General features: G+C 54.2%; 2 protein-coding genes across 2 annotated transcripts; one reads left to right on the top strand and one right to left on the bottom strand.

Moving 5' to 3' along the window:
• Nucleotides 1-828: 828 nt before the first annotated feature.
• Nucleotides 829-10,817, bottom strand: SPACA6 (sperm acrosome associated 6). Its single transcript, XM_061386452.1, has 10 exons — nucleotides 10,368-10,817; nucleotides 10,067-10,144; nucleotides 3,823-3,891; nucleotides 2,825-2,848; nucleotides 2,365-2,442; nucleotides 2,131-2,237; nucleotides 2,049-2,051; nucleotides 1,512-1,668; nucleotides 1,206-1,416; nucleotides 829-937 (listed from the first exon to the last, which is right to left on the bottom strand). Exons 1-10 carry the CDS (start codon nucleotides 10,579-10,581, stop codon nucleotides 904-906), a joined length of 975 nt encoding a protein of 324 aa, XP_061242436.1. The 5' UTR covers nucleotides 10,582-10,817; the 3' UTR covers nucleotides 829-903.
• Nucleotides 10,818-11,955: 1,138 nt separating this feature from the next.
• On the top strand, nucleotides 11,956-14,690 carry LOC133229457 (basic proline-rich protein-like). Its single transcript, XM_061385826.1, has 3 exons — nucleotides 11,956-12,023; nucleotides 12,735-13,933; nucleotides 14,053-14,690. Exons 1-3 carry the CDS (start codon nucleotides 11,956-11,958, stop codon nucleotides 14,688-14,690), a joined length of 1,905 nt encoding a protein of 634 aa, XP_061241810.1.
• Nucleotides 14,691-23,716: the final 9,026 nt, after the last annotated feature.

Here is a 23,716-nt window from a genome sequence, read left to right as displayed (position 1 = left end):
CCAGGCTCCTCTGTCTATGGGATTTTCCAGGCAAGAGGACTGGAGTGGGGTGCCATTTCCTTCTCATACACACACTACTATATATAAAAGAGATAACTTATAAGAACCTACTTTATAGCACAGGGAACTCTACTCAATACTCTATAATGACATATATGGGAAAAGAACTTAAAAAAGAGTGGATATGTGTATATGTATGACTGATTCACTTCGATGTGCAGCAGAAACTAACCAACACTGTAAATAAACTATATTCCAATAAAAATTAATTTAAAAAATTAAAACCTTAGCCAAAATAGCCACAAAAAAAAAAAAAAAAAAAGAACACTCTGGCTGCTTTGTGGAGAATGGATCGCACTGGGACAAGGCTGAGCCCACTCTCAACCAGGGAGACCAGTGTGGATACTGATCCAGAGATCCAGGCAAGAGATGGTGGTACACCACAGAGAGGGAGCAACTCCATGAGATATATAGGAATTGAAAAGGCTGAGACTTGGAAATAGATGAGACATGGAGGAGAAACTAAACACAACTTAGGTTTCCAGTCGAGCGGATGGGTGGATGGTGATGCACTTGATGACAGCAAGAAAGTTTTGGGGGACGAACAGGCTTTTGTGGCGACACGAAGGTCCTTATTTGAAGGTGACTGATGCAGGCGTAAATGTCCAGGGCACTGCCAGAAATCTGGGGAGGGGTCTGGGCGTGCACCTAAAGCCCTCAGCACAGGGCCCTGCACTGCCACAGCTGTGCCTCTCACCATCATTACGGGGGCATGTGCACCTGGGCATATGCAACGATGAAAGAATCACGTGCAACGATGAAAGAATCTAGAGAGCCAAAATAGATTCTTTATTTTAAGGATGAAAATAGGATAAGGAAAAAAAAAAAAAAAAGAAACCTTTGTTAGTTGCCGCTGCAGTACCATCGGAAAAACATCCTAGGGAAACAAGGAGATTTAGTGTGTGGCGGGGGGAGAGGCTGGGGACCAGAAATTTGGGTCCTGGAGCCTAGGTTCCAAAGGCGGGTGATAGGGCTTGGACTCTTGGATCTGAGAAACCAGGGGCTGGGGGTTATGACTCCTGAGTAGGAGGGGACTGGCGACTCGGAGTTCCGGATCTGAGGGAGGAGGGGCTGAGAAACCCAAACGCCCCAGTCTCAGTAAGGAGAGAGCCGGAGGCTGGGACTCTGGGGTCCCGGGGACTTACCACACCAGCACGGTCACACTGGCTGATGCTAAGGCCACAAGGGCCGCGAGCAGGCACTGATTGCCCGGCGTCAGAGCCTCGGGCCTGGCCAGCAGCTGGCCCAGGCTGGGCCTCCAGGGTTCGATCATCTCCGCCTCCTGCGGCACCCAGCGTAAGACTTCCCGAAAAGAGACCTGGAGCTCAGTCTCCCCGCGCGGCGGCGGGCCCGTCACTGCGGGGACGCGCACGTCAGCCGGGCGCCAGCCCCACCCCCCGCCGCGCAGCCCCGCCCCTCCGTCCCCCCGCGCGGCCCCGCCCGGCCCGCACCGTTAAGAAAGAAGTAGAGCCGCGCCAGGGGGCGCTGGTCGTGCGTGATCACGCAAGAGAAGGTCCCGCGGTGCGTGGGCTGCACCGGCCGGATCCGCGCCAGGTAACCTTGGGCCCGCGGAATATCTCGGAAGTAGGTTGGATCTTGAGTCCGGAGCTGCGGGACGCTCGGGCTGAAGCGGATAGAGGCTGAGGGCGACCGGCCCCGCCCCGAGCGCAGAAGGGAGTCTCTCCGCCCTGACTCGCCAAACCGCTACGTGAAGCCCCGCCCCTGAGCCAGGCCACCCACCCCCGCCCCCCGCCCTCCCGGAGCCCCGGCTTCACCCTCTTATTCGCCGAGGGTTCACGCATGGCCCCGCCCCCTAAGCCTTGACTCCGCCTCTTGGGCCTAGCGTTTGCTCTCCCGCCTGAAACCCCTACGGATAATTCACCCCTGGGCTCTGTCACTGCATTTTGAGCTTTGACGCTTACCCCCAGATGCCGGGACCGTCCCCTTGCACGAAGCATGAGTCTAGACCGAGCCTCCTCGAATCCCACTCCCTGCCTCCTGACTCTCCATCCTCTAGAGAAGCATAAACCATCTCCTAAAGCCCTTCACGCTGGACCCGCCCCGACTCACACCTCCTGCGAACTTCCAGGAATAGGTGATCTCTTCCTTAGGCAGCTGGAAGTTCACAGTGCAAGAGAACATGGCCTGACGACCCCGAGTCACCGTCAGGTCCTGAACTGAAGACAGGTCTCGCATCGCCACCTCGGCCCGCCCACGTCCGACCCCCCAACCCCAGCCCCTTCCTCGCTCAGCCCTCTCTTCCAGTTTTTCAGGTTTCTCGCCCTTCAAGGCCACGCCCCTCACCTGGGCAGTCAAGCGGGAGGTCGCAGACCTTGGAGTAGCATCCGCGGCAGCGAAAACGCCGAGTGACCTCCTGGAGTCCTGGGGGGTGGGAACGCTGGGTCTGGGGTCCATCTGCCTCCCCTAGCCAGGGTCCCTTCGGCCACCACGTGGTCTATTTAACTTCCCCCGGTTCTACCTGCTGGACAGAATCTGGACCCCGCCTTTCCCGCGCTCATTGGCTGGCTCTCACCACTCTCCAGCCTCTAGGATCCCCATTGGTTTGCCTTCGTTTTGTTTTTGTTTTTGTTTTCCCGGACCCGCCTTTCGTGAGGTTTGTGAACTGGTTTTCTTACTCCTCTTCTCCTGGGCTCGCATTGGCCCTTTCGGATCAGAGGCACCCGTGCTCTTCCAAGAGTCCCAGGTTTTGGCCCTTACCACCTCCTTTCCCCCCGCAATTCTGAGCTTTGAATGACGTGCTTACCGCAGGGAGGAATGCAGACCTGCACTGCGGAGAGAGAAGAAGCGTTACCACCCTGTAAGTCGCGGCAGGTGCCCACCTGAAACTCCCCTAGAGGAAACGTTTCAGGGCCGGATGCATTCATTCCTCCAAGGGACCAGAGCCAGGTACGCCGCGCTCCACCAAAGGGGTGGGGCCAAGCCTGCAGCTTCCCCGCTGTAGGCGGGGCCAGGCCTGCGGTACTTCACCTGGGGACCCTACCAGCCCTGCAGCATTCCATTAAGACGTCAGGCACATGCCTGCTGCTGGCAACCAGGAGGCAGGTCCAGCCCCGGTGTATTCCATCGAGCGGGACGGGCCTAGATCCCGGGCGATCATCGGAGGCTGCTGCTAAGTCACTTAAGTCGTGTCCGACTCTGTGCGACCCCATAGACAGCAGCCCACCAGGCTCCCCTCCCTGGGATTCTCTAGGCAAGAACACGGAGTGGGTTGCCATTTCCTTCTCCAATGCATGAAAGTGAAAAGTGAAAGTGAAGTCGCTCAGTCTATCCGACTCTTAGCGACCCCATGGACTGCAGCCCACCAGGCTCCTCCGTCTATGGGATTTTCCAGGCAAGAGTACTGGTGTGGGGTGCCATTGCCTTCTCCATCGGAGGGGACAGAGCCTAATTAGGGGGCCCAATCAGAGGTGTGGTCAGGCTGGACGTAGCCCACTAAGACGCCCCGGATGGAAAGGAAACCTGTCACAGAGTGCCCAGGGTCAGACACAGATCCATGAAGAGGCCCGAGCTAGTCTGGGACAGGAGTGTCCTACAAAGCCGTCCCAGCTAGAGGTAACCTTGCATCGGAGGCGGGGCCGGACCCAGAGTGGTTCTAGCAGGGTAAGAGGCTGTGCCCAGAGTGACCCACAAGGGAAGCTCGGCTCAGAGATCGGCCGAGGGGTTGGCTTGATGGGAGCGGATGGGGGTCTCCGGAGTTGGGTTTGCTAATTGGGCCTGGGGGAAGTAGACAGTCTATTTTACCTTCCTTAAGCTGCAATATAATCTTCTGCATTTTCTCCGCGGCACGAAGAAAGGCAACCCGAAAGGACCCTGGAGGGTGGAGGGAGTCCTTGTAGTAAAGACCCTTCCCCAAGGCTGCCGGAGCTCGACAGGCCTGGCTGTCATCATGTCTGTGCCCCTCCCCCAGCCCCTGCTATCCCCAGGTCTCTGGTATATGCCACAGTCTCCTACTCTATCTGGATGGTGGGCACACCCCCAAATCTCCTTCTGCTGCCTCTAGACTAATCACTCTGACAGAACTCCTCCGCATCTGTGTTATCTTGTTAAGGAGAAAAGGGAGGATAAAGGTCAAATTTCTCCCATGGCCTAGGAGGCCCTGTGTAGTCTGGCCTAGTCTCGTCTCCCTCTCTGTGTGCTAAGTCGCTTCAGTCTTGTCCGACTCTTTGCAACCTCATGGACTGTAGCCCACCAGGTTCCTCTGTCCATGGAGATTCTCCAGGCAAGTATACTGGAGTGGGTTGCCATGTCCTCCTCCAGGAGATCTTCCCGACCCAGGTATGGAAGCCACAACTCTTAAGTCTCCTGCAGTTCATTTCCCCTAATAAGGAAAGCATCATGCTCTGTGCCACCTCAGGGCCTTTGCACATGCTGTCTTCAGTCTCCAGCACACCTCCCCCCCTACTCCTACTCTTCCTTCCTGTCATCCCTCATGTCACCTCCTTAGAGGTTTTCTCAGACCACAAATCTAATTTAATCCAGTCCCCTATTTTTGTCTCTAACAGTACTCCATCTGTTCCATTCATAGCTCTCACCAGTTTGCAAATACATATATTCATATATGCATAGTGAGCATTTAAGACTGTCTCTTAAGTAAGCAAACAAGTCCTTCTTTAGTGCTGTGTCCTCAGAAACCAGGAAAGGGCCCCTGAGTCTTAGGAATAAGTATGTGTAGAATGAATTCCAGGATTCAACTGGAATGAGCACCACAGCTGGAAGCCTGGGGCCACAATTCATCCGCTGGATGTGTTATATTTGGCCTGGAAAATGTTTTTTAAAAATGACCCAGTTGCCATCATGTAAAGTTTGGGAAAAGTCACATAAAATGTTTGGCATCCCTTTACGAAATCTGGAAGAGCTGTAACAGAGGCAGTATTTCCATGAGGCAGCAGTTGGCCGGAGCTTAGCAGCAGCCACCCACTTTAGTCAGGGCACACACCCACTTTCCCAGAGTTCCCAGTCTCTTCATTTCTACCCCTCTTTCACTCTTTCTATGTTCTCTGCTCTTATGGATGTTTGAGTTTTCACCACTGTAATGGCCTTCAAAAAAAAAAAAAAAAAAACTGGGGGACTTTCTCAAAGTGGATGGCTGCAATGGTTTACAGGTGGAGGTGGCTTTGGAAGTCAGAAATGTGACAGGATTTTGTTGTTGTTATTTAGTTGCTAAATCAGGTTTCAATTCTGTGATCCCATGCACCGTAGCCTGCCGTGTTCCTTTGTCCATGGGATTCTCCAGGCAAGAATACTGGAATGGGGTGCCATTTCCTTGTCCAGGGGATCTTCCCCACCCAGGCATCGAACCTGCATCTCCTGCACCACAGGCAGATTCTTTACCACTGAGCCACCAGTGCTCATGTGGCGGGGTGCTATGGGCTGAATTTCATCTCTTCCAAATTCATACGGTAAAGTCCTAAGCCTAGTCCTTCAGAATGTAACTGTATTTGGAGATGGAATCTTAAGGAGGTAATGACATTAAAATGAGGTTTTTTGGGTGGGCCTTAACCCAACATGACTGATTTCCTTGGAAGAGAAGGAAATTTGGACACGGACACGGAAGGAAGACAGTCATTCCGCAAGTCAAGGAGAGAGGCCTCAGAAGCAACCCACCCTGCTGACACTGACTCCTTGATCCTGGACTTCTAGCCTCCAGAACTGTGAGCAAATAAACTTCTTTTAGTTAAGCCACCCAGTTTCTGTTTTTTGTTGTTGTTGTTGTTGTTACAGCAGCCCTAGCAAACTAATACACAGGGATTGCCAGTTGCCTCAAAATATCTATTTTCTCCTTAATAACATATGACCACGTTCAGCTGAGAAAGCACCCCGACCCTGCCCCAGTTAAAAGACTACATTTCCCAACCTCCATTGTAGCTAGCTGTGGTCATGTGACCTAGCTGTGGTCATGTGTCCAAGTTCTGATGGATGAGCTGTAAGTTTAAGAGTGATGTGTTAGTCACAGAAAGTAGCCTTAAAAGAGATATGGTGCCATTTTATTGGCCCCTTTCCCCTTCTTTCATCCTGTTGCCTGAAACTTAGATTTGATGGCTGCTGCTCTAGCAGTTATATAGGACCATGAGGATAAGTAGTATATCCTAGGATAGTAAGGCAGAAAGCTGGAAGGGTACTGAGTCCCCAGGAAAATGCAGCTGCCATACTAGTCTTAAGTGCCTACCTCAAGACTTATTTTATAAGGAAAAAATAAACTTCTACCCTGCTTAAGACATTGCAGGTTTTAACCTTAGGCTAAACCATACATAAAGGGAGGGAATTGAGGATTCTGATAAGAATCTGGCTGAAGTAATGATCATAGAAGTGATGGTAGAAACTGGAGAGAAGAGGGCTCTGAAGCCAGGAAGCAGGTGCAAAATGAGGGGTCAAGGACTTAGCAGTCTCTCCTTAGCCACAAGGCAGGCAGGAGCTGTGGTCTGGTGACGGCAGTATGGTCAGGAGGATGTGGTCCGAGTGGCGTGCTCAAATGAGAGGCTGGGATGATGTTGGAGAAGGCAGCCAAGGAATGTCTATGGGCCAAACCAAATGACTCTTGGGGGGACGGTGTGTGGGATATACCAAGTCAGCCAGGGGGCAGGGGAGAAGCATGGGAGTAAATAGGGATGGAGCGAAATGTCCAAAGGGGCAAGAGGCAGGCTTGTGTTAACCACAAAGGGGCACGAGTTATAGTGTCCCCAAAGAGGTGCTTCACTGGGAGCCTCGACCTGCTGATCACCTGAGTTTGAGTTCTGTCTCTCCCAACTATGTGCACACCTGTCTCACTTCCATGCTACCCATCACATGCACTCCTCCCTATGTGACCTTGGCCGGGTATTTAACCTTCCTGATCCTTGGTTTCCTCATTCATAAAATGGGGGCAATATCAGTGTCTACTTCACAGCATTGGTGGTGAAGATTTCACGTCATACAATATAAAAGCCTCCTCCTCCCAAACTATGTGCTGCTGCTGCTGCTGCTGCTAAGTCGCTTCAGTCGTGTCCGACTCTGTGCAACCCCATAGACGGCAGCTCACCAGGCTCCCCGTCCCTGGGATTCTCCAGGCAAGAACATGGAGTGGGTTGCCATTTCCTTCTCCAATGCATGAAAGTGAAAAGAGAAAGTGAAGTCGCTCAGTCGTGTCCGACTCTTCATGACCCCTGCTAGGTACCATTAAATTACCATAATGGGATAATGTCTGTGTTATAGAAGAGTCAACTACTGGCATTATCATCCCCTAATCTGAGATGCGGAAACCCAGGCACAGAGAGGTTAGGAAATTGGCCAAGGTCACACAGCTAGATTGGAACCCATGTGGCCAAACTCCAGAGCCTCCACGGGTGGCCACCATCTGCGGTAGACACACTGCCCTCAACACCACACTGACAGTGCCAGCGGCCACCACCGGGAGCCACTCTGAGTCCACCTGTCCATCTCTCTGGGCCTCCATTCGGGAGAGACCCAGGAGTCATCCTGATTCTTCCCATCCCCATCATCCTACATACGTCTGGTCCAGACATCCCCTGGGTCCATCCACGGGAGCCCCAACTTCCCCATCTGGAAAATGGAGCTTTAAAACTCCACCTCATGGGGCCAGTACAAGGACATCTTTTAGGAGGATTATTAACATAAATCACTCTTTGCAGACACAGCATCTTCCATGCAAGGGGCAGGTTCATCTCAGCCCCCACCAACCCATCACAACAGGTTCAAGTCACCACTGACCGTCTCCTCCCTGGGCCTTCTGCTTCTGCCCTTGACCCACATGGCCTTAGTCAGAACCCCTCTTTCCTGTAAAATCCTCCAAAGGGCCTCCCCACATCAAGAGCAAGAGCTGAAGTGATCATTGGGTATGAGCTGGAAAGAGGGGGTCCTTTGGCTGAAGTTGGCTCAAGGGCGCACCCTAGCGGTTCCCAAAGTGTGTTCCCAGCACAGCAGCAGCAGCACCTGGGAACTTGTTAGACATGTCCATTTCTGGGCCCCACCTCAGACCTAAGGCTCAGAAACAGAGGGTGGGGCCCGGGAGCCTGCATTTTAATAAGGTCCCAGGAGATTCTGACATACACTGTGGGGCTGGAGAACCACTGGCCTACATGGTCCACTCCAGCCCCACTGGCCCCAGGGCCTTTGCACTGACTCTTTCTACCACCTGGAAGCTCTCTCCCCAGGTCACCTGCACAGCTCTCTCTGTTCCCCTCATTCCAGTCTTTGCATAACTGGACCTTTTCATTTGCACCTCCCCTGATCAACCTGTTTAGTAAAACGATCACCCCACTGGCCACCCCCCCTTTCTCTCCCCTTTTTGTTTCCCTCCATAGTATGGATCACCAGCTGACATCTATGGCATTTCACTGATTACGTTTAATAATCAATGCAAGCAACCTGAGGGCAGGTGGCTTGCAGTTTGGGTCACAGCCGTGTCCCTGGTGGTGTTCCTGACACAGTAAATACCCGTGGAACGTAAAGCCCCAGCTTCTCCCAGCACCCAGACTCTCGCTCCAGTCCATCCATATGGCCCTCGAGGATCTTTCTACACCCTGAGCTGACACTGCCCTTCCTCGGCTCACAGCCTTGTTCCCTGGGGACAGTCTCAAATCTCCCTGACTCCCAGTTGAACTCTGGACGTCCCCCAAGCCCCTCACAGTCACTGCAGCCTCACCCAGCTGGCCATCTACCCCTTCTCCTGCTCTTCCTCCCAGAGATGACCACTGCCCACTCAGACACGGAGCCAGACCCGGCACACAGTCCCTAACCCTCCTCTTCCCCTCTCCCTGAACAGCTCATCAGACCCAGGCCCAGTCTTCTCTTCTTCACCTTCACAGATTCCCCGCCGCAGGTCTGGCCTCCTTCACCACAGCCTCCACCCTGGGCCTCCCAGCCTCCACTCCCTCCCCTGCTCCAGTTGGTCCCACACACTGCCTTCGGGGGTCTTCTGCACCCAGAGAAGGACTTGTTTCTGCTCTTTTCGAAACCTTCTGACGTAGGGGAGAAGGGCATCTCTGGGAATTCTCCCCCCACCCCCACCCCCACCCTCAGCTCTGAGTTCCTCAGCTCTCCCTTTGTGGGTGGGGGAACCTGCAGCTGAAGTCTTCATGCTGCACCTCCCCTCTGCCCTGGGAGCCCCTCAGATGGATGGGAAGCTCCTCATGTTTGGGGCTCATGTTTGTCAAAAAACTCAGAGGCAAGAGTAGGAAGCAAAAGAAGTAATAGAACTGAGATGTAGAAATAAGTGCGGAGCCCCCAGACCATGGACACGGCCATGAACGCTCCCCCACCCATGGTTCCAGTCTCCAGCATGTAGGGGCAGGGGTTGGGGGGAGTCCTGTGTCATGTGACCACTGTGGCCTGGTGTGATCACTGTTCACACTGCCCCTTCGCCACAAGGGTCACCCCAGCCTTGTGGTTCTTTCACACTGTCACACGCATGTGTTGAGCGTGTCTCACCCCCTCAAGGTTGTCACGTGTGCCTGTCTCCCCAGTGATCCTCTCCCTCCCTGCTCCCACCTGTCTTTCGGGGCCCATAATAGCCTCCACAGGTCAAAGATATGGAATCACTTTGCTAACTGTAGGGAATACATTTTATCCTAGCGGAAGCTCTCCTCCCTGAAGTCTGTCTCCATTGCTGGAGTCCCCTCTGTCTCACTGAGTTCCCACGCCTTGCCGGAAGGCAAAGCGGTTATCTTCTTTCTCAGACGGGTGAGTTGAGGCCCAAAGTTGGGGACGGGGGCAGTGAGGCATCCAGAATCTCACAGCCAGGGAGAGGGCAAGCCACACAGGGAGGGCAGGCTTTCACCTCCCTGAGCCCCACTGGCCTCAGACTCTCAAGTTCCTTCTGCCCTGAACCCACCAGGCCCTGCCCATCTCTGCTCCCTGACAAGGTCACTCAGCTCCCTCGGCATCCTACCATCAAGATCACTGTCACGTTCTGGGCTTTCTCTCCCTTGCCCCTCGCCCCACAAAGGCTCAGACATCCATATCCCAGAGCCACGGACCCCGCCCCACTCACCCTGGGCAGTGGCCATCTCCTGGAGGGAGTGGGTCATCTGGGTGAAGGCATCGTGCAGCTGGCCCCTCTCCTCGTAGTCTGGCAGTGGGAGGCAGGGGCTGGGGGAAAACTGCTTCCCCTGGCACCATGTCCCCGAGGTGGTCATCCCTCTGTCTCCGATCTCTGCTCCCCATGTCTCCATTCTCCCATCTCTGCATCTCGTCCCTCTCAGTCTCTCCAGGCCTCTTGGGTCCCTCCCTCCGCCTACCCCCGGGCACCCCACCCCAGGAGGATGCTGGGGAGCAGGGGATGGTCTCCTCACTGATCTCAGTGTCCAGCAGCCCCTTAAAGGCATCTGCGAAGGCCTCCTCACACTTTCCGAGGTCGGGACTGTCCAGGCCGGCGAAGATCTGGCAAATCTGGAGACGCTCCTCATAAGACGTGAAGCAGAGGAGACAGGCCCAGGCCGAAGCCCCAAAGACAGCGAAGGCCGCCAGGGAGGGCAGGACGGCGCTCCAAGGGGCCAGCCAGGCCATGGCGGAGGGTCGAGGCCTGGGGGAGAAGCTGGTGACTTTTGTGAGGTCACTGTGGTGCGGGGGAGGGGCTCAAGATGCAGGGGTCAGAGGTCAGGTCTCAGTCACCGATCCAATGTCAGGCTCCCCCTGTGGGGGTTTTCAGGGAGGAAGGGGACAGGGGATCGGGCCGGCAAGCCCCAGGCTGGTGGTTGGGCCGGACGCCAGGCTCCCAAGAACCTCACCTGTGACCCTGGACGTCCTCACAGGTTAAAGGGTCTCAGGGACGCAGAGGCCGGCAGTGTGATGTGTGTGTGTGGGGGCCTGCCAGGCCCTGGGGTGGGGGGCGGGTGGTGCCGGGGAAATGAACATGGCACAGAGACACCGTGAGGGCCCAAAAGACAGAAACTGGGCCACAGGGAGACACTGGGAGGCCAGAGATCCAGAAAGCACCATAAGAGACTAATGGAGACAGAGTTTCAGAGGCCACTGCACAGAGACCCAGTGGAGATGGAGAGACAGAGAAAGCCAAGCAGATATTTCTGGATGGGAGAGAAACTCTCTGAAGGAAAGGGGAGAAAGGAAAGGGACAAGGACAGGAGGGACAGCCCCGCTTCTCTCCCAGGGTCCCTGCAGCAGCACCCCCCTCCCCAGCCTGGCCGGGTGGGGCATGGGACCAGGGTCCAGGGGTCCCCACCGGGCCGTCCCGTGCAGGGCGCAGCCTGGGGAAAGCTAGGAGGCCGTATAGTGATCTCCTTGGGTGTCCTCCTCAACTATACAACCTCCTACCTCAGCCCGGGGGGCGCGGCAGGTGGACAGACAGACGGATGGACGGACAGACAGGGCCAGGGAGGGCGGGGAGGGCCGGGGGAGGCCCCAGCCGCGATGGTGAGCCCCCGACACGGACCCACAGACACGAGCTTGTGTGCGGCGAAGGCCCCGCAAGGTCGGTTCTACGGGTGGGTGCCAGGACCCAGGAATCCGGGCCCCCGGCCCCCTCCTCCCCAAGGAACCCAGGAGTCAGTCTCTCGGTCCCTTCCTCCCCGAAGGTCCCCGGAATCCAGGCCCTCTAGCCCCCAGTGCTTCCTGAGATTCAAAAGTCCGAGTCCCCAGGCCCCCGGCCCCTCCCTCAGTCCTGGGAATCCAGCCAGGCCTGCCTCCTTTGGAGAAGACGCAGCCCGGCTTCCTGGATCCCGGGGCCGAGGGAACCTCACCAGTTTCAGAGTTTGGCCACTTGGGCCAGCTCCCTCCCTGACCCTACCTGTCAGATAATCGGAAATCCAGGAGCGGGGCGGAGGCCGCCCAGGGGCTATAAACCCGTTAAAGCCTGTCTGGGTATCTGCTCCTCTCACACCCCTGCTTTTGGCCTCTCATCAAGTACCATACTGACATCTGCGGATGCCGCCCCAGGCCTGTGTCATCTCTCCGGCGGAGCGCGAGGTGCCATCGGCACCCCCATTTCGCAGGTGGGAAGGCTGAGCCCCAGCAAGCCGTAGGCTGGGGTGGGGTGGGGTGGCGGGGGCAGGAGTGGGAGGGGCCAGGCCTTCCAGGCATGAGGGCCCAGCGCCCGCCCTCCCCAGCCCGGGGCTGAGTCTGTGCACCTGAGAACCTCCGCCTCGGTCCAGGGCTCCGGCGGTCTCGCTCCCGCCGTCTCCCGCTCCAGCTCCATCTTCCCGGTCCTCTCTCCCGGTCCGGCCCGCTCGCTCTCGGCCTCACCTGGTCCCCATCTCCTGCAGCTTCCGTGTGCTCCTCCCCGGCTCTGCGCTGCCCATCCGCGCCTCCCCCCGCGCGCGGCCGTCCCCGGCTCGCAGGGGCCTTTCTCAGGCCATGTCTCTCCGCCCTCCCCCGTCTTGCTGTCTCTCCTCTCCTCCTTTCTGCTTCTTTCCCTTTCCCTCCGGTCTTGCCCCCTCCCCTGCTCCGCCCCCCTCCCTCTGTCTTTGTCCCTCTCCTCCCGTCTCTCCCTCGATTTCCCTGTCTCACTCTCCTCCCCACCCCCCACCCCCACCTTTTTCCCCCTGCCTGCCTCCCTCCCTCTTCTCTCCATCTCCCGGCCTCCTTCTCCCCCTCCGTCTCCCTCCTTGCCTCTCTCTCTCTTTCTCCTTCTCTCCCTCCCGGGTCTCTCGCCTCCCTCCCCCCCCCCCCTTTCTCCTTCCTTCTCTCCCTCCCCCTCGCCGCAGCTCGGAGCCAGGTCTGGAGCTGGGGGTGGGGTGGGGGTGGTTCGCGCAGGGGCCCAGGGCCGGGGTAGCGACCTGCTGGGGAGGCGGGGAGGCGCGGAGGGGCGGGGGAGGCCGGGGGGAAGGGCGGAGGGGGGGGCCCAGGGACGGGTCCGCGGACCCCGCTCGCATCCCGCTTCCCTCCTTCCCGGCCTCCCCGACCCTCCGGCGGGGGCGCGAGCCGGGCCAAGGTGGGGAGGAAGGGGAAGGGAGGAGGCGGCCCCCGCCCCCCCGGCCCCCCCAACCTGGCCCGGAGCCCAGGCCCGGGCTCCCAGCATGCCCCGGGGCTGCCGGGGGCCTGGGGAGGGGGTGCGAGCCGAGGGAAGCCGAGCGTCCTCAGGGTTCGCGGGGCCGCAGCATCGCCCCGCGGCTCCGGCACGTCTCTCCTGGGGAAACTGAGGCCCGCAGAGAGCGGAGGGCGGGGGGGCGGGGGTCAGGACCCGCTCGAGGTCACCGCACCGGACCTCGGTGGAGACGCGGACTCCCCGGGCCCGCAGGCCCGACCCGGGGAAAGGGTTGGCGCAGGACTTCGCCCAGGTCTGGGCCCCCCTCCCCCTCTCCGCAGACCCTGGGGAGCCCCCAAGGGTCAGAGAGCAGACCCAAACAGTCTGGCACCATGGCAACCAGTGGCCCCGCCCCCTTAACCCCCAGAGGGCTGGTCTCCAGCTGGGGCCAAAGAAGAGGAGGTGGGGACGCCTGGGTTCGGGAGAGAAAGGGTCTGGGGGCCCGAACTCTGGGATTTCGTGGAGAATCAGGGGGCTGGAATGTGGACCCGGCCCCCCCTTCCTCCCCGCCAAGGGCTGAGGGAAGAAGAGGCTGGAGGCCCAGACTCCAGGGTCCGGGGCTAAGAAAAGGGGGCTGGGGTTCGGACGCTGGAATTCTGCGGGAGGGGCCGGGTCGCGGACGCCCAGGTCTGAGGGAGGAGCGGGCCGGGGACTGGAATCCTGGTCCCCAAGGGAGCCTGGACGCTGGGCCTCTCCTGCGCCAGACATCCCCTGCCCCCGCCGCTGACCCTGGCCTGTCTGGCAGCCCAGACAACCTCCCCCTCCTCGGCAGCCCCCTCCCACTGGCTCGGCTCACCCTTGACCCCTTAGAGCCCCGCAGCCCCTTCCCTGCCCCTCCCCCGTCCCTCCAGCCAGACGTTAACCCTTCCTCGGCCAGAGGCACCTCCAGAGCCAGCCTCTCCCTTGAGCTCCCCTGAGGGCGCGGGAGGGCATCCCTCGCGCGTCTCCTCAGGCTCCAAGCCTCTCTAGCTACCCCAGCCCCATCTCTCCCCTCCCAGTGGAATCCAGGAGGTGCTCCTGGCCCGCTCCTCCTCCTGAACCCCGGAATCCAGGCCCCCCCAGTGCCCAGCTCCAAGGATTCGGGACTCTGGGTCCCCGGCCCCCTCCTCCTCCTCCAGGAACCCAGAAATCCAGGGACCCTGGAGTTCGGGCCCCGGGTCCTACGCCCCTGCCTCTCCGTAGACTCACGGCTCCACCGCTCCCGCGTCGGGGGAAGGGTCTCGGCGGGCAGCCCCCCGGGGCCGGGCTGAGCCGGGCCCCGCTGCTGCCGCCGCCGCCGCCAGCTCTCCATCCTCTCCCCGCCTCCGCCGCCCGACGGCCTCTCCCCTTCCTCCCGGCGTCCCCGCCATCCTCCTTCCCTCCTCCCCGACTCCCTCTGGCCTGGGCCTCCTCCCGGTTCTGCGGGCCCGGCTCCCCAGCCCGGGACCCCGGCGGACCAGCCCCCTCCCCAGGGGGCCCCCGCCCCGGCCCCTCCCCACCGCCCGGCCCAGTCCGGCCTGGCTTCCACCACCGCCACCGCCCCCCCCCCCGCCCCGCCCCGCCCCTGCCCCGGAGCTGGCCCCGGTCCAGGGGAAAAAATTCCATCCAGCCCCGGGGAGGAGGGAGCGGGGCGGAGAGGCCGGGCCGGGGAGCGTGACGCAGGGAGGAGGGAAGGGACAAAAGGGGCCGGGAGGCGGTAGGGTGAGCCGGCGGCGCTCCCGCTCCTCCCTCCCTCCTCCCTCGGCCGGGGCCAGTTCTCTACTCTCCGCTTTCTTTCGTACCCTCCACCTCTCCTCCCTTTCCTTCACTCTGCCGGCCTCCTCCTGGCCCTGTGCTCCCCCCACCCCACCCCCCGCCCCCGTGTCTCCGTCTCCGCGTCTCTCTTTCTCCTTACATCACGCCCACCCCCTCCACCCCAATCAGGGTCTTCTCCTCTCCTCGCTCTGTCTCCCCCTTTCTGCTCTCCCAGCCTCCTTCCCCTCCCTCCGCTTCGGTCCCTCCACCCGCCCACCCACTGGGGGACAGAAAGGTGAATCAGACCCAGATCTGCCCTTGCAGACCGAGCTCACAGTCTGATGGAGGAGACAGACCCAGACGCAGACAGTTCCAATCCTGGGCGATCGGGGTATGACGAAGGGAGGGTCCAGCGGCTTGTGGGAGCCCGCGGTAGGGGGCAGGAATCCTTTCAGCTGGCGATAGCCGAAAGGGCCTCCAGATAAGGCGGTGGTTGTGACCTCCAAGAACTAGGAGAAGTTAGATCTGAATTGTGAGAGAGAGAGAGAGAGAGAGAGAGAGAGAGAGAGAGGCGGCCGTAAGGGCGTTGCAGGCGGAGGGCACAGCTGAAGCAGAGGCCCAGAGGAAACCAGGGGGGAGATTTTGGGAGAAGGGCAGGCGGTCAAGTCTGATGGGAACTCAGGAGCCTGCAAGAGGAGGCTGAGGTGGTGGGCGGGGCCAGGTGCCCAGCGCTTGGCTGGCCGGGGGCGGGGAACTTTCCCATGTGGGTGTCTGGGAGCAAAGAGAGGGGCAGGGTCAGATTTGGGGTGTCAGAGTGATCCCTCTGGGGCCTGTGGGGGATGAGTTGGGGGGAAGAGACTGATGGAGGCTGGTGAGGCGGTTGCCTGATTCGAGGCTGGGACCCTGGGGACCCAGAGGAGGGGGCGGGACAGAGAATGTGAGGAGGAGGATGAGGATGGCAGAGGTCAGGAAGATATAACAACCAGGAGTGTGGCCCTGAGACTGCGGGGGACAGGAGTTGTTCTGGATGGGGAACCAGAGGGAGAAGGGGGTGCAGAAGAGGGCAGGTGCTGTGTGCCAAGTGGGACCTAGTGGACATTAGGGGCCAGAGGACATATTGGGGACACATTGAGGCAGTGGTGAGTGTAGGGTCCTGGGGTTCCAACAGTGAAAAATGCTGTCTCCTCCCGCCCTGTCCCTGGCCACCCACTCCTCTCTGGGGACAGCTCATGCTTACCAGTTTCTTATGAATCTTTCCAGAAGAATTATATCCTTTTGTACTTGTATACTGGGCTTCCCTTATGGCTCAGCTGGTAAAGAATTTGCCTGCAATGCAGGAGGCCTGGGTTCGATCCCTGGGTTAGGAAGATCCCCTGGAGAAGGGAAAGGGTACCCACTCCAGTATTCTGGCCTAGAGAATTCCATGGACTGTGTAGGCCACGAGGTTGCAAAGAGTCCCACAGGACTGAGCGCCTTTCACTTTCACACATGTATTATACTAACCCCCTCTGTTTCGTCCCCAGGTGGGATCATATTATTCTATGCTTTGCTTTTTTTTTTTTTTTTAACACTATATCCTGTGTTATCCATCCATGTGTGTGTGCTAAGTCTCTTCAATTGTGTCCAACTCTTTGTGACCCCATGGACTGTAGCCCAACAGGCTCCTCTGTCCATGGGATTCTCCAGGCAAGAATACTGGAGTGGTTGGCCATGCCCTCCTCCAGGGGATCTTCCTGACCCAGGGATCAAACCAGCGTCTCTTATGTCTCTTTCATTGGCAGGCGGGTTCTTTACCACTACTGTCACTTGGGAAACCCTTATTCATCCATACTTGTTATCAACTAGGAGGGGTTTTGCACATAAACTAATGCTTAGGAATATGCAAATTACTGTTTTTTAAAAAACTAATTTCTTCCAATGCTCTGAAGCCTCTGGACCCAGATATTTGATAAATACTTCTAGGTTCTTTAAATTTTGTCACTAATTACTAATGATAGGAATAATAACAAATGGCAGTCCTTTCTCAAATGTCTACTTAAGGACAGTCTCTGGGCTGAGTATTTGTTATACATTATCTCAGTCAACATTTTTGGGTTTTTTGGCCACACCCTGCTACTTGTGGGATCTTAGTTCCCTCACCAGGGATCAAGTCCGTGCCCCCTGCATTGGAAGCATGGAGTCTTAACCACTGGACCACCAGGGACTTCCCAGCAGCAGTCTTATTTTTAAGAATTGTTTTATCTCCGTGTAAGGATGAGAGAACTGAGATTCTGAATAGTGAGTTTCCCATGCTTACAAGTGAATAGCAGAGCCGGGATTCGAACCCAGGCCTCTCTGGGTCTCGTGCTATGCCCTTTCTTTGGAGACCGGCTGCCTCTGTGAAAATGTCCAACTTGCCGGGGGTTGCTGTCCAACATGGGTTAGACTTGTCATGCACACAGATTCACACTTGATAAAAGGATCTTTTGTCAGACCCTACACCTTGACTTGGCATCCAGAATGACTGTCAGTCTGGTCTCATCTGCAGATGCCCTGCGTTCATTTCGGGACATAAACTACACCACCCTGCCGTCTTCTTGCACTTGCCCTGATTCCCTTGTTTGGTGATTCTCGCTGTCTGGGTCTGTCTCTGAGAGTTCACTGAAGGCACTGTGGAGGTCTGAGTCATCTCGATGTCCTCAGTATCACTCAGCATAGGGTGTGGCTCAGAGGAAGGGCTCCGGAAAACGTATGCCAAATGAATGAATGGAGAGATGGATGAATAACAAGTGGTTTATGGGTTAGGCTGAGACTTGCCTAAATTCTGGGATAAAAGAACTTAATTCCCGTTAGTTCCTGAAGCATAAGGCCTCTGTCACCATTTGTTAGTGACTCATAGGAAGCACTGTTTCCATCGTTCTTTGGTATACAGAGTTCATAACTCCCTTGACACCTAATACTGAAATATTTCCATTTCCACACATCTCTAACACTCAAGATCCACTGTTCATTCCCATCAGCCCCTGAGACTCGGGATCCACCATTCGTTCCCATCAGCCCCTGAGACTCAGGGTCCACCACTCCCGTCTGCCATTGACACACAGAACCACAGTTCTTGTCAGTCCCTGATACCCAATATCCGTAATTCCTATCCCACTACAATACAGGGCGACCACCATTCCCATCAACTCCGGAGACAGAAGTTCCACCTTTCCTATTATCCCTTTAGAACAGCATGCCAATGGAAAATAAAAACTCCCCGCCCTTCACGAGGCCTTCCACAATTCCCTGGAACAGAAACTTTGAGCCAGGAAGACACTTCAACCTGCTCTGAAGTAGGTCTGAATCAAGCACTCACTTATTAATGCTGTAGAAACAGGGACACGAAGGTTATGAAGAACTTCGAAGTAGCAGAGAATCCTTCCATGGGAGGGATCAACCCCAAACCTGATATAATCCTATAGCACCATCAGAGAATGCTTCCAAATTCAAGACAGTGCCCCACAGCACCACTTAATCCCCACAGGTGCGATAATCCTCAGACGGCAGATCACCCAAAATATTAATATCAGATGATCCAAATGCAACAGGTGCTCCCATCATGCCGTTACGTAGTCCCAAATGGCAACTTACCCCAGTGGATTTAGGAACTGGGGAGGGGGCCACCTTTTCTGTGAGTGTAGGCTGGTGGTGGGAAGAAGATGACAACAATTTTTCAATGTATGTTTTACTTTTGGCTGTACTGGGTCTTTGTTGCTGCATGGGACTTTCTCTAGTTACAGTGTGCAGGTTTCTCATTGCGGTGGCTTCTTTTGTTGCCAAGCATGGGTGTGTAAGCTCAGCAGTTGTGGCTTGCAGGTCCAGTTGCCTCGTGGCACGTGGAATCTTCCTAGACCAAGGCTCACACCCCTATCTCCTGCATTGGCAGGTGGATTCTCAAACACTGGACCACCTGAGAAGCCCCAGAAGATGACAAATCTTATTCCCACTATTAACTCTTTCCTGGGTGGAGAGTTGGTGTGGTTTTAAGGGAGGGTTTCTCCATGGCCTATTTCTCTCCCTTACGGCCATGCCTTCTAGTCGTCTGAATGGTGAAGGGCCTTCATCTATTCCATTCTTTACATCTCAGCAAATGGGAGAGAGGATGGTTCTGAGGTTCATGGAGAGTGGAGTGGGAGTGGATACCGTTTTTTCAAGCTCATCAGCCATCCACTTCTCCTTCTTCTGGTGATAGAGTCTGTCTTTCCCATGAGAAACCCATTCCAGGTGACTCTAACAAAAATGTTCTAGTAAAATGCCCTTCCTCCTTCCCCCCTGGACAAGTGACCCAATACAGGCCGATCAGAACGATCATTCATCTGTGATCCCCTAGCAGAGATGACTAGAATCTAAGATTTTTTCATCTTTTAAAATATTTTTAAAACTTTTATTGAAATGTTGATTTGTGCTTTGTTAGTTGCAGGTGTACAGCGATTCAATTATATCTTTTCCCTTATAGATTATTACAAAATATTGACTACAGTTCCCTGTGCCATGTAGAAGGTCTTTGTTGTTTGTTGTTTTATACATGGTAGTGTGTATGTGTTAATTCCAACGCCCTGATTTATCCCCACCCCCTTCCCCTTTGGTAATCATAAGCTTGTTTTCTGTCTGTGGGTCTGTTTCTCATTTTTAAATAAGTTCATTTGTATGACTGTTTTTAGATTCCGCATGTAAGCGGTATCATGTGATATTTGTCTTTCTCTGTCTGACTGACTTCGCTTAGGATGATAATCTCTAGGTCCATCCCTGCTGCTGCTGCTGCTGCTAAGTCGCTTCAGTCGTGTCCGACTCTGTGCGACCCTATAGACGGCAGCCCACCAGGCTCCCCGTCCCTGGGATTCTCCAGGCAAGAACACTGGAGTGGGTTGCCATTTCCTTCTCCAATGCATGAAAGTGAAAAGTGAAAGTGAAGTCACTCAGTCGTGTCTGACTCTTTGGGACTCCATGGACTGAAGCCTACCAGGCTCCTCCATCCATGGGATTTTCCAGGCAAGAGTACTGGAGTGGGGTGCCATTGCCTTCTCCACCAAGTTGCTGCAAATGGCATCATTTCATCTTTTTTTTAATGACTGAGTAGTATTCCATTGGGCTTCCCTGGTGACTCGGTGGTAAAGAACCTGCCTGCAATGCAGGAGACCTGGGTTCGATCCCTGGCTTGGGAAGATCCCCTGGAGGAGCAAATGGCAACCCACTCCAGTATTCTTGCCTGGAGAATTCCATGGTCAGACAAGCCTGGCGGGCTACGGTCCATAGAGTCGCACAGAGTCTGATGTGACTGAAGCGACCAAGCAGCAGCAGTATTCCATTGTGTATATACACCACATCTTCTTTATCTATTTATCTGTTGATGAACACTTTGATTGTTTCCACATGTTGGCTATCGTTAATAGTGAGGCAGAGTTTCACTATTAACATGATGATAATTGCTCCTGAAGTGCCAGGAAAAGCAGCTAAACAGGAAATTGAAACAAGCAGTGTAAATGTGAGAAATGAAAAGACAAAAGTGTCATCATCTGCAGATGATAAGGTCCCCTACTAAGAAAGCCCAAGAGAATTTACAGAAAAATAGAACTCATTATCAAGTTCTTTGAGTTGGCATACTATAAGTTATACACACTAGTTAAGATCTGATGAAGAAGCAACAAGTAAAATTAGATCCCTGTCTCACACCACACACAATGTCATTCCAGGTGGAACAAAAATAATTTTCCACTATTTTTTAATGGAAGAAAGTGATTGAATTTGACAAATGAATTAATCTGCTGCTAATGGGAGTGATTTTGTTCTCCCTCCAGGGGACACTTGGCACAGGCTGGAGACGTTTTTGTTTGTCCCAGCTGAGTCAGGGAGGGGGATGCTACTGGTATGCAGTGAATGGAGGATGGAGATGCTGCAAAATATCCTATAGGACATCTTCCCTCTGCCCCAGAACAAGGATTGCCCAGTTCCAAATACCGATAGTGTTAAAGTGGAAAAACTGTGGTATAACATGACACCTTAATGAGTTATCGTATTGTTTCTAATAGATTTCCAGTTACTTTTTGGATGTCCCAGGTATATACTCGTAATAACTGCAGATGATAAGGATACATCCTCCCAATATTTATTCCTCTTATTTGGTTCTGTTTTGTAATTGTATTTAGCCAGCACTCTCAGAGGAGGATGAGATGGTTGGATGGCATCACCGACTCAATGGACATAGTTTGAGTAAGCTACGGGAGTTGGTGGTGGACAGGGAAGCCTGGCGTGTTGCAGTCCATGGGGTCGCAAAGAGTTGGACACAACTGAGCGACTGAACTGAGCATTCTCAAAACAATGTTTCCACCGAAAAACTGAAAAATACTTCTCTGTTTGGGAATTCCATCATTGTGTAAGCTTCTACTTCCTACCACCAAGGACTTAAAGGCTAGATACTTGCTTTTCCTGAAACTGAGTGACTATTGTGCATATGTCTGTACTGAGACTCTAAAGACCTCAGGAGGTTTCCCAAGTGGCTCAGTGGTAAAGAATCCACCTGCCAATGCAGGAGACACAAGTTTAATCCCTGGGTTGGAAAGATCTCCTGGAGTAGGAAATGGCAACCCACTCCAGTATTCTTGCCTGGAAAATCCCATTGACAGAGGAACCTGGCGGGCTACAGTCCGTGGGGCTGCAAAAGAGTCAGACATGACTTACTGACTAAACAACAACAAAGACATCAGGAAGGGTCCTGGGCACCCTTTGATGGCCTTGGCACTGAACCAGGCTGTCCCTTGGCAAACTTGGCTATGATTCTCCTCCCATTGTTTCCTTGGGTTTTGACCCATTTTCTAAACTTGGAAGTTCAGCTTTCTCATCCTCTCTGTCAGCTGCCCAGTGTCCTATGAATGAACTCCCTTTTTGCTTAAGTTAACCCAAATTGGTTTCCTTCACAACCAAGAATCCCACAGTGAGAATGTTAAACAGTAATTGTGATTGCTTGCTTAGTCACTCAGTCGTGTCTGACTCTTTGTGACCCCATGGACTGTACCCCACCAGGCTCCTCTGTCCATGGGATTCTCCAGGCAAAAATACTGGGGGTGGGGAGTTGCCATGCCCTCCTCCAGGGGATCTTCCCAACTCTGGGATTGGACCCAGGTCTCCTGCATTGCAGGCAGATTCTTTACCATCTGAGCCACCAGGGGAGCCCAAGAATACTGGAGTGGGTAACCTAACCCTTCTCCAGAGGCTCTTCCTGACCCAGAAATGGAACTGGGGTGTCCTGCATTGCAGGCGGATTCTTTACCAGCTGAGCTACCAGGGAAGCCCATTAATTGTGATAGTGAGCTAATTGTCTAGTTTCTGACTTAGTTGGAAATAGTCTCTCGTCTGTACACACTCATTAATCCATTCATAAAACACATTGAAATTCGTGAGTTCACTCTTTTATCTCTAGATCCAACCCAATACCAGTTGGGTCATTCTGGTCTTCTGCCTTCCCATATGTGTAAATCCCTTCTCTGAGAAAGGGAAACCAGTTCTCCATTATCCATAATGTGTTTACTTATTTGATTCTTTCCCCTTTCTTGTTTTTTTGCAGCCATACAACATGACACACAGAAGCTTACTCCCTGACCAGAGATTGAACCCGAGCCCCCCAGCATGGAAGCTCAGAGTTCTAACCACTGGACCACCAGTAAATTCCCTTGGTTAGTTTCTCTTGAGTATAACTTGTTCCCTGTCTCAACCACCATTCATTCCCAGTTTGGTGGTGGGCACACAGGGCAGACCTTCACCACTGGACCATGAGGGATGTCCCCAACTTTTCATTCTTTTTTAAAATTTATTTTGAATTGGAGGATAATTGCTTTAGAATGTTCTGTTGGTTTCTGCCATACAACAACATGAATCAGCCATAAGTATACGTATGTTCCCTCCCTCTTGAACTTCCCTCCCATCCCACCCCAACTTTTCTGATTTTATGTATTTATTTTAATTGAAGATAATTGCTTTACAGAATTTTGTTGTTTTCTGCCAAATATCAACAAGAATCAGCCATAAGTATACGTATGCCCCTTCCCTCTTGAACCTCCCTCCCAACCCCACCCCAACTTTTAATTTTTATCTTTAGTTTACATTGAATCGGCATCGTCTGTTTGTGGACAGTTTGAAATAATTTGATATGATTCTGTCAGCTTATTGTATAGTTACTCATCTATTTAATCCCTGGAGAAGGAAATGGGCACCCACTCCAGTATTCTTGCCTGGATAATCCCACGGACAGAGGAGCCTGGCAGTCTATAGTCCATGGGGTTGCAAAGAGTTGGACACAACTGAGTGACTGAGCACAATCTATTTAACACCTTTATCTCTTCTTGAGAATATTTTTGAAATTTACATGGCCCTAAAAGATCATCCATTTATCCCCAACTTTCTAGTTTTTAGCAATGAACTGAGCAAAGAATTCTCTGAGTAATTAGGTTCCTCCAGAGCTATCCCCTTCTCTCTTACCACTTTCATGCTTGGTTCTTTCTTCTGCACACTGTGTGATTGTACAGACCTTGGAGCCTATGCCACAGGTTTTCATTTTCTCTGTGCCAAGTACTGTATTTTATGCTCGTAAGTACGTTTCATTTTTAATTGTCGTTATTTTTTCCCCGAGTATTTCTAGTTCTGTTTTGATTTTGTTGTCTTGCCGTTTTGTTTTTTATTGTTGTTTAGTCACTAAGTCAGGTCTGACTCTTTGCAACCCCATGGATGGTAGCCCACCAGGCTCCTCTGTCCGTGGGATTTCCAGGCAAGAATGCCTTGCCCAGGCAAGAATGCTGGAGTGGGCTGCATCATTGCTTATATCTAAAAAGGTAATTTTCTTTAATTTCCAATAAGTGCAAAGCCGCAAAAGTCTACCATCTTTTGCTTGAAAAGGTTAATCAATTAAAATACTCTACAATTTGTTTCATGCTACATTCC

This window comes from Bos javanicus, chromosome 18 (assembly GCF_032452875.1).
Source record: "Bos javanicus breed banteng chromosome 18, ARS-OSU_banteng_1.0, whole genome shotgun sequence".
Classification (NCBI taxonomy): Eukaryota; Metazoa; Chordata; class Mammalia; order Artiodactyla; family Bovidae; genus Bos; species Bos javanicus.
Note: the sequence above shows the minus strand (reverse complement) of the source record. Positions and strands in the feature narration are given on the sequence as shown.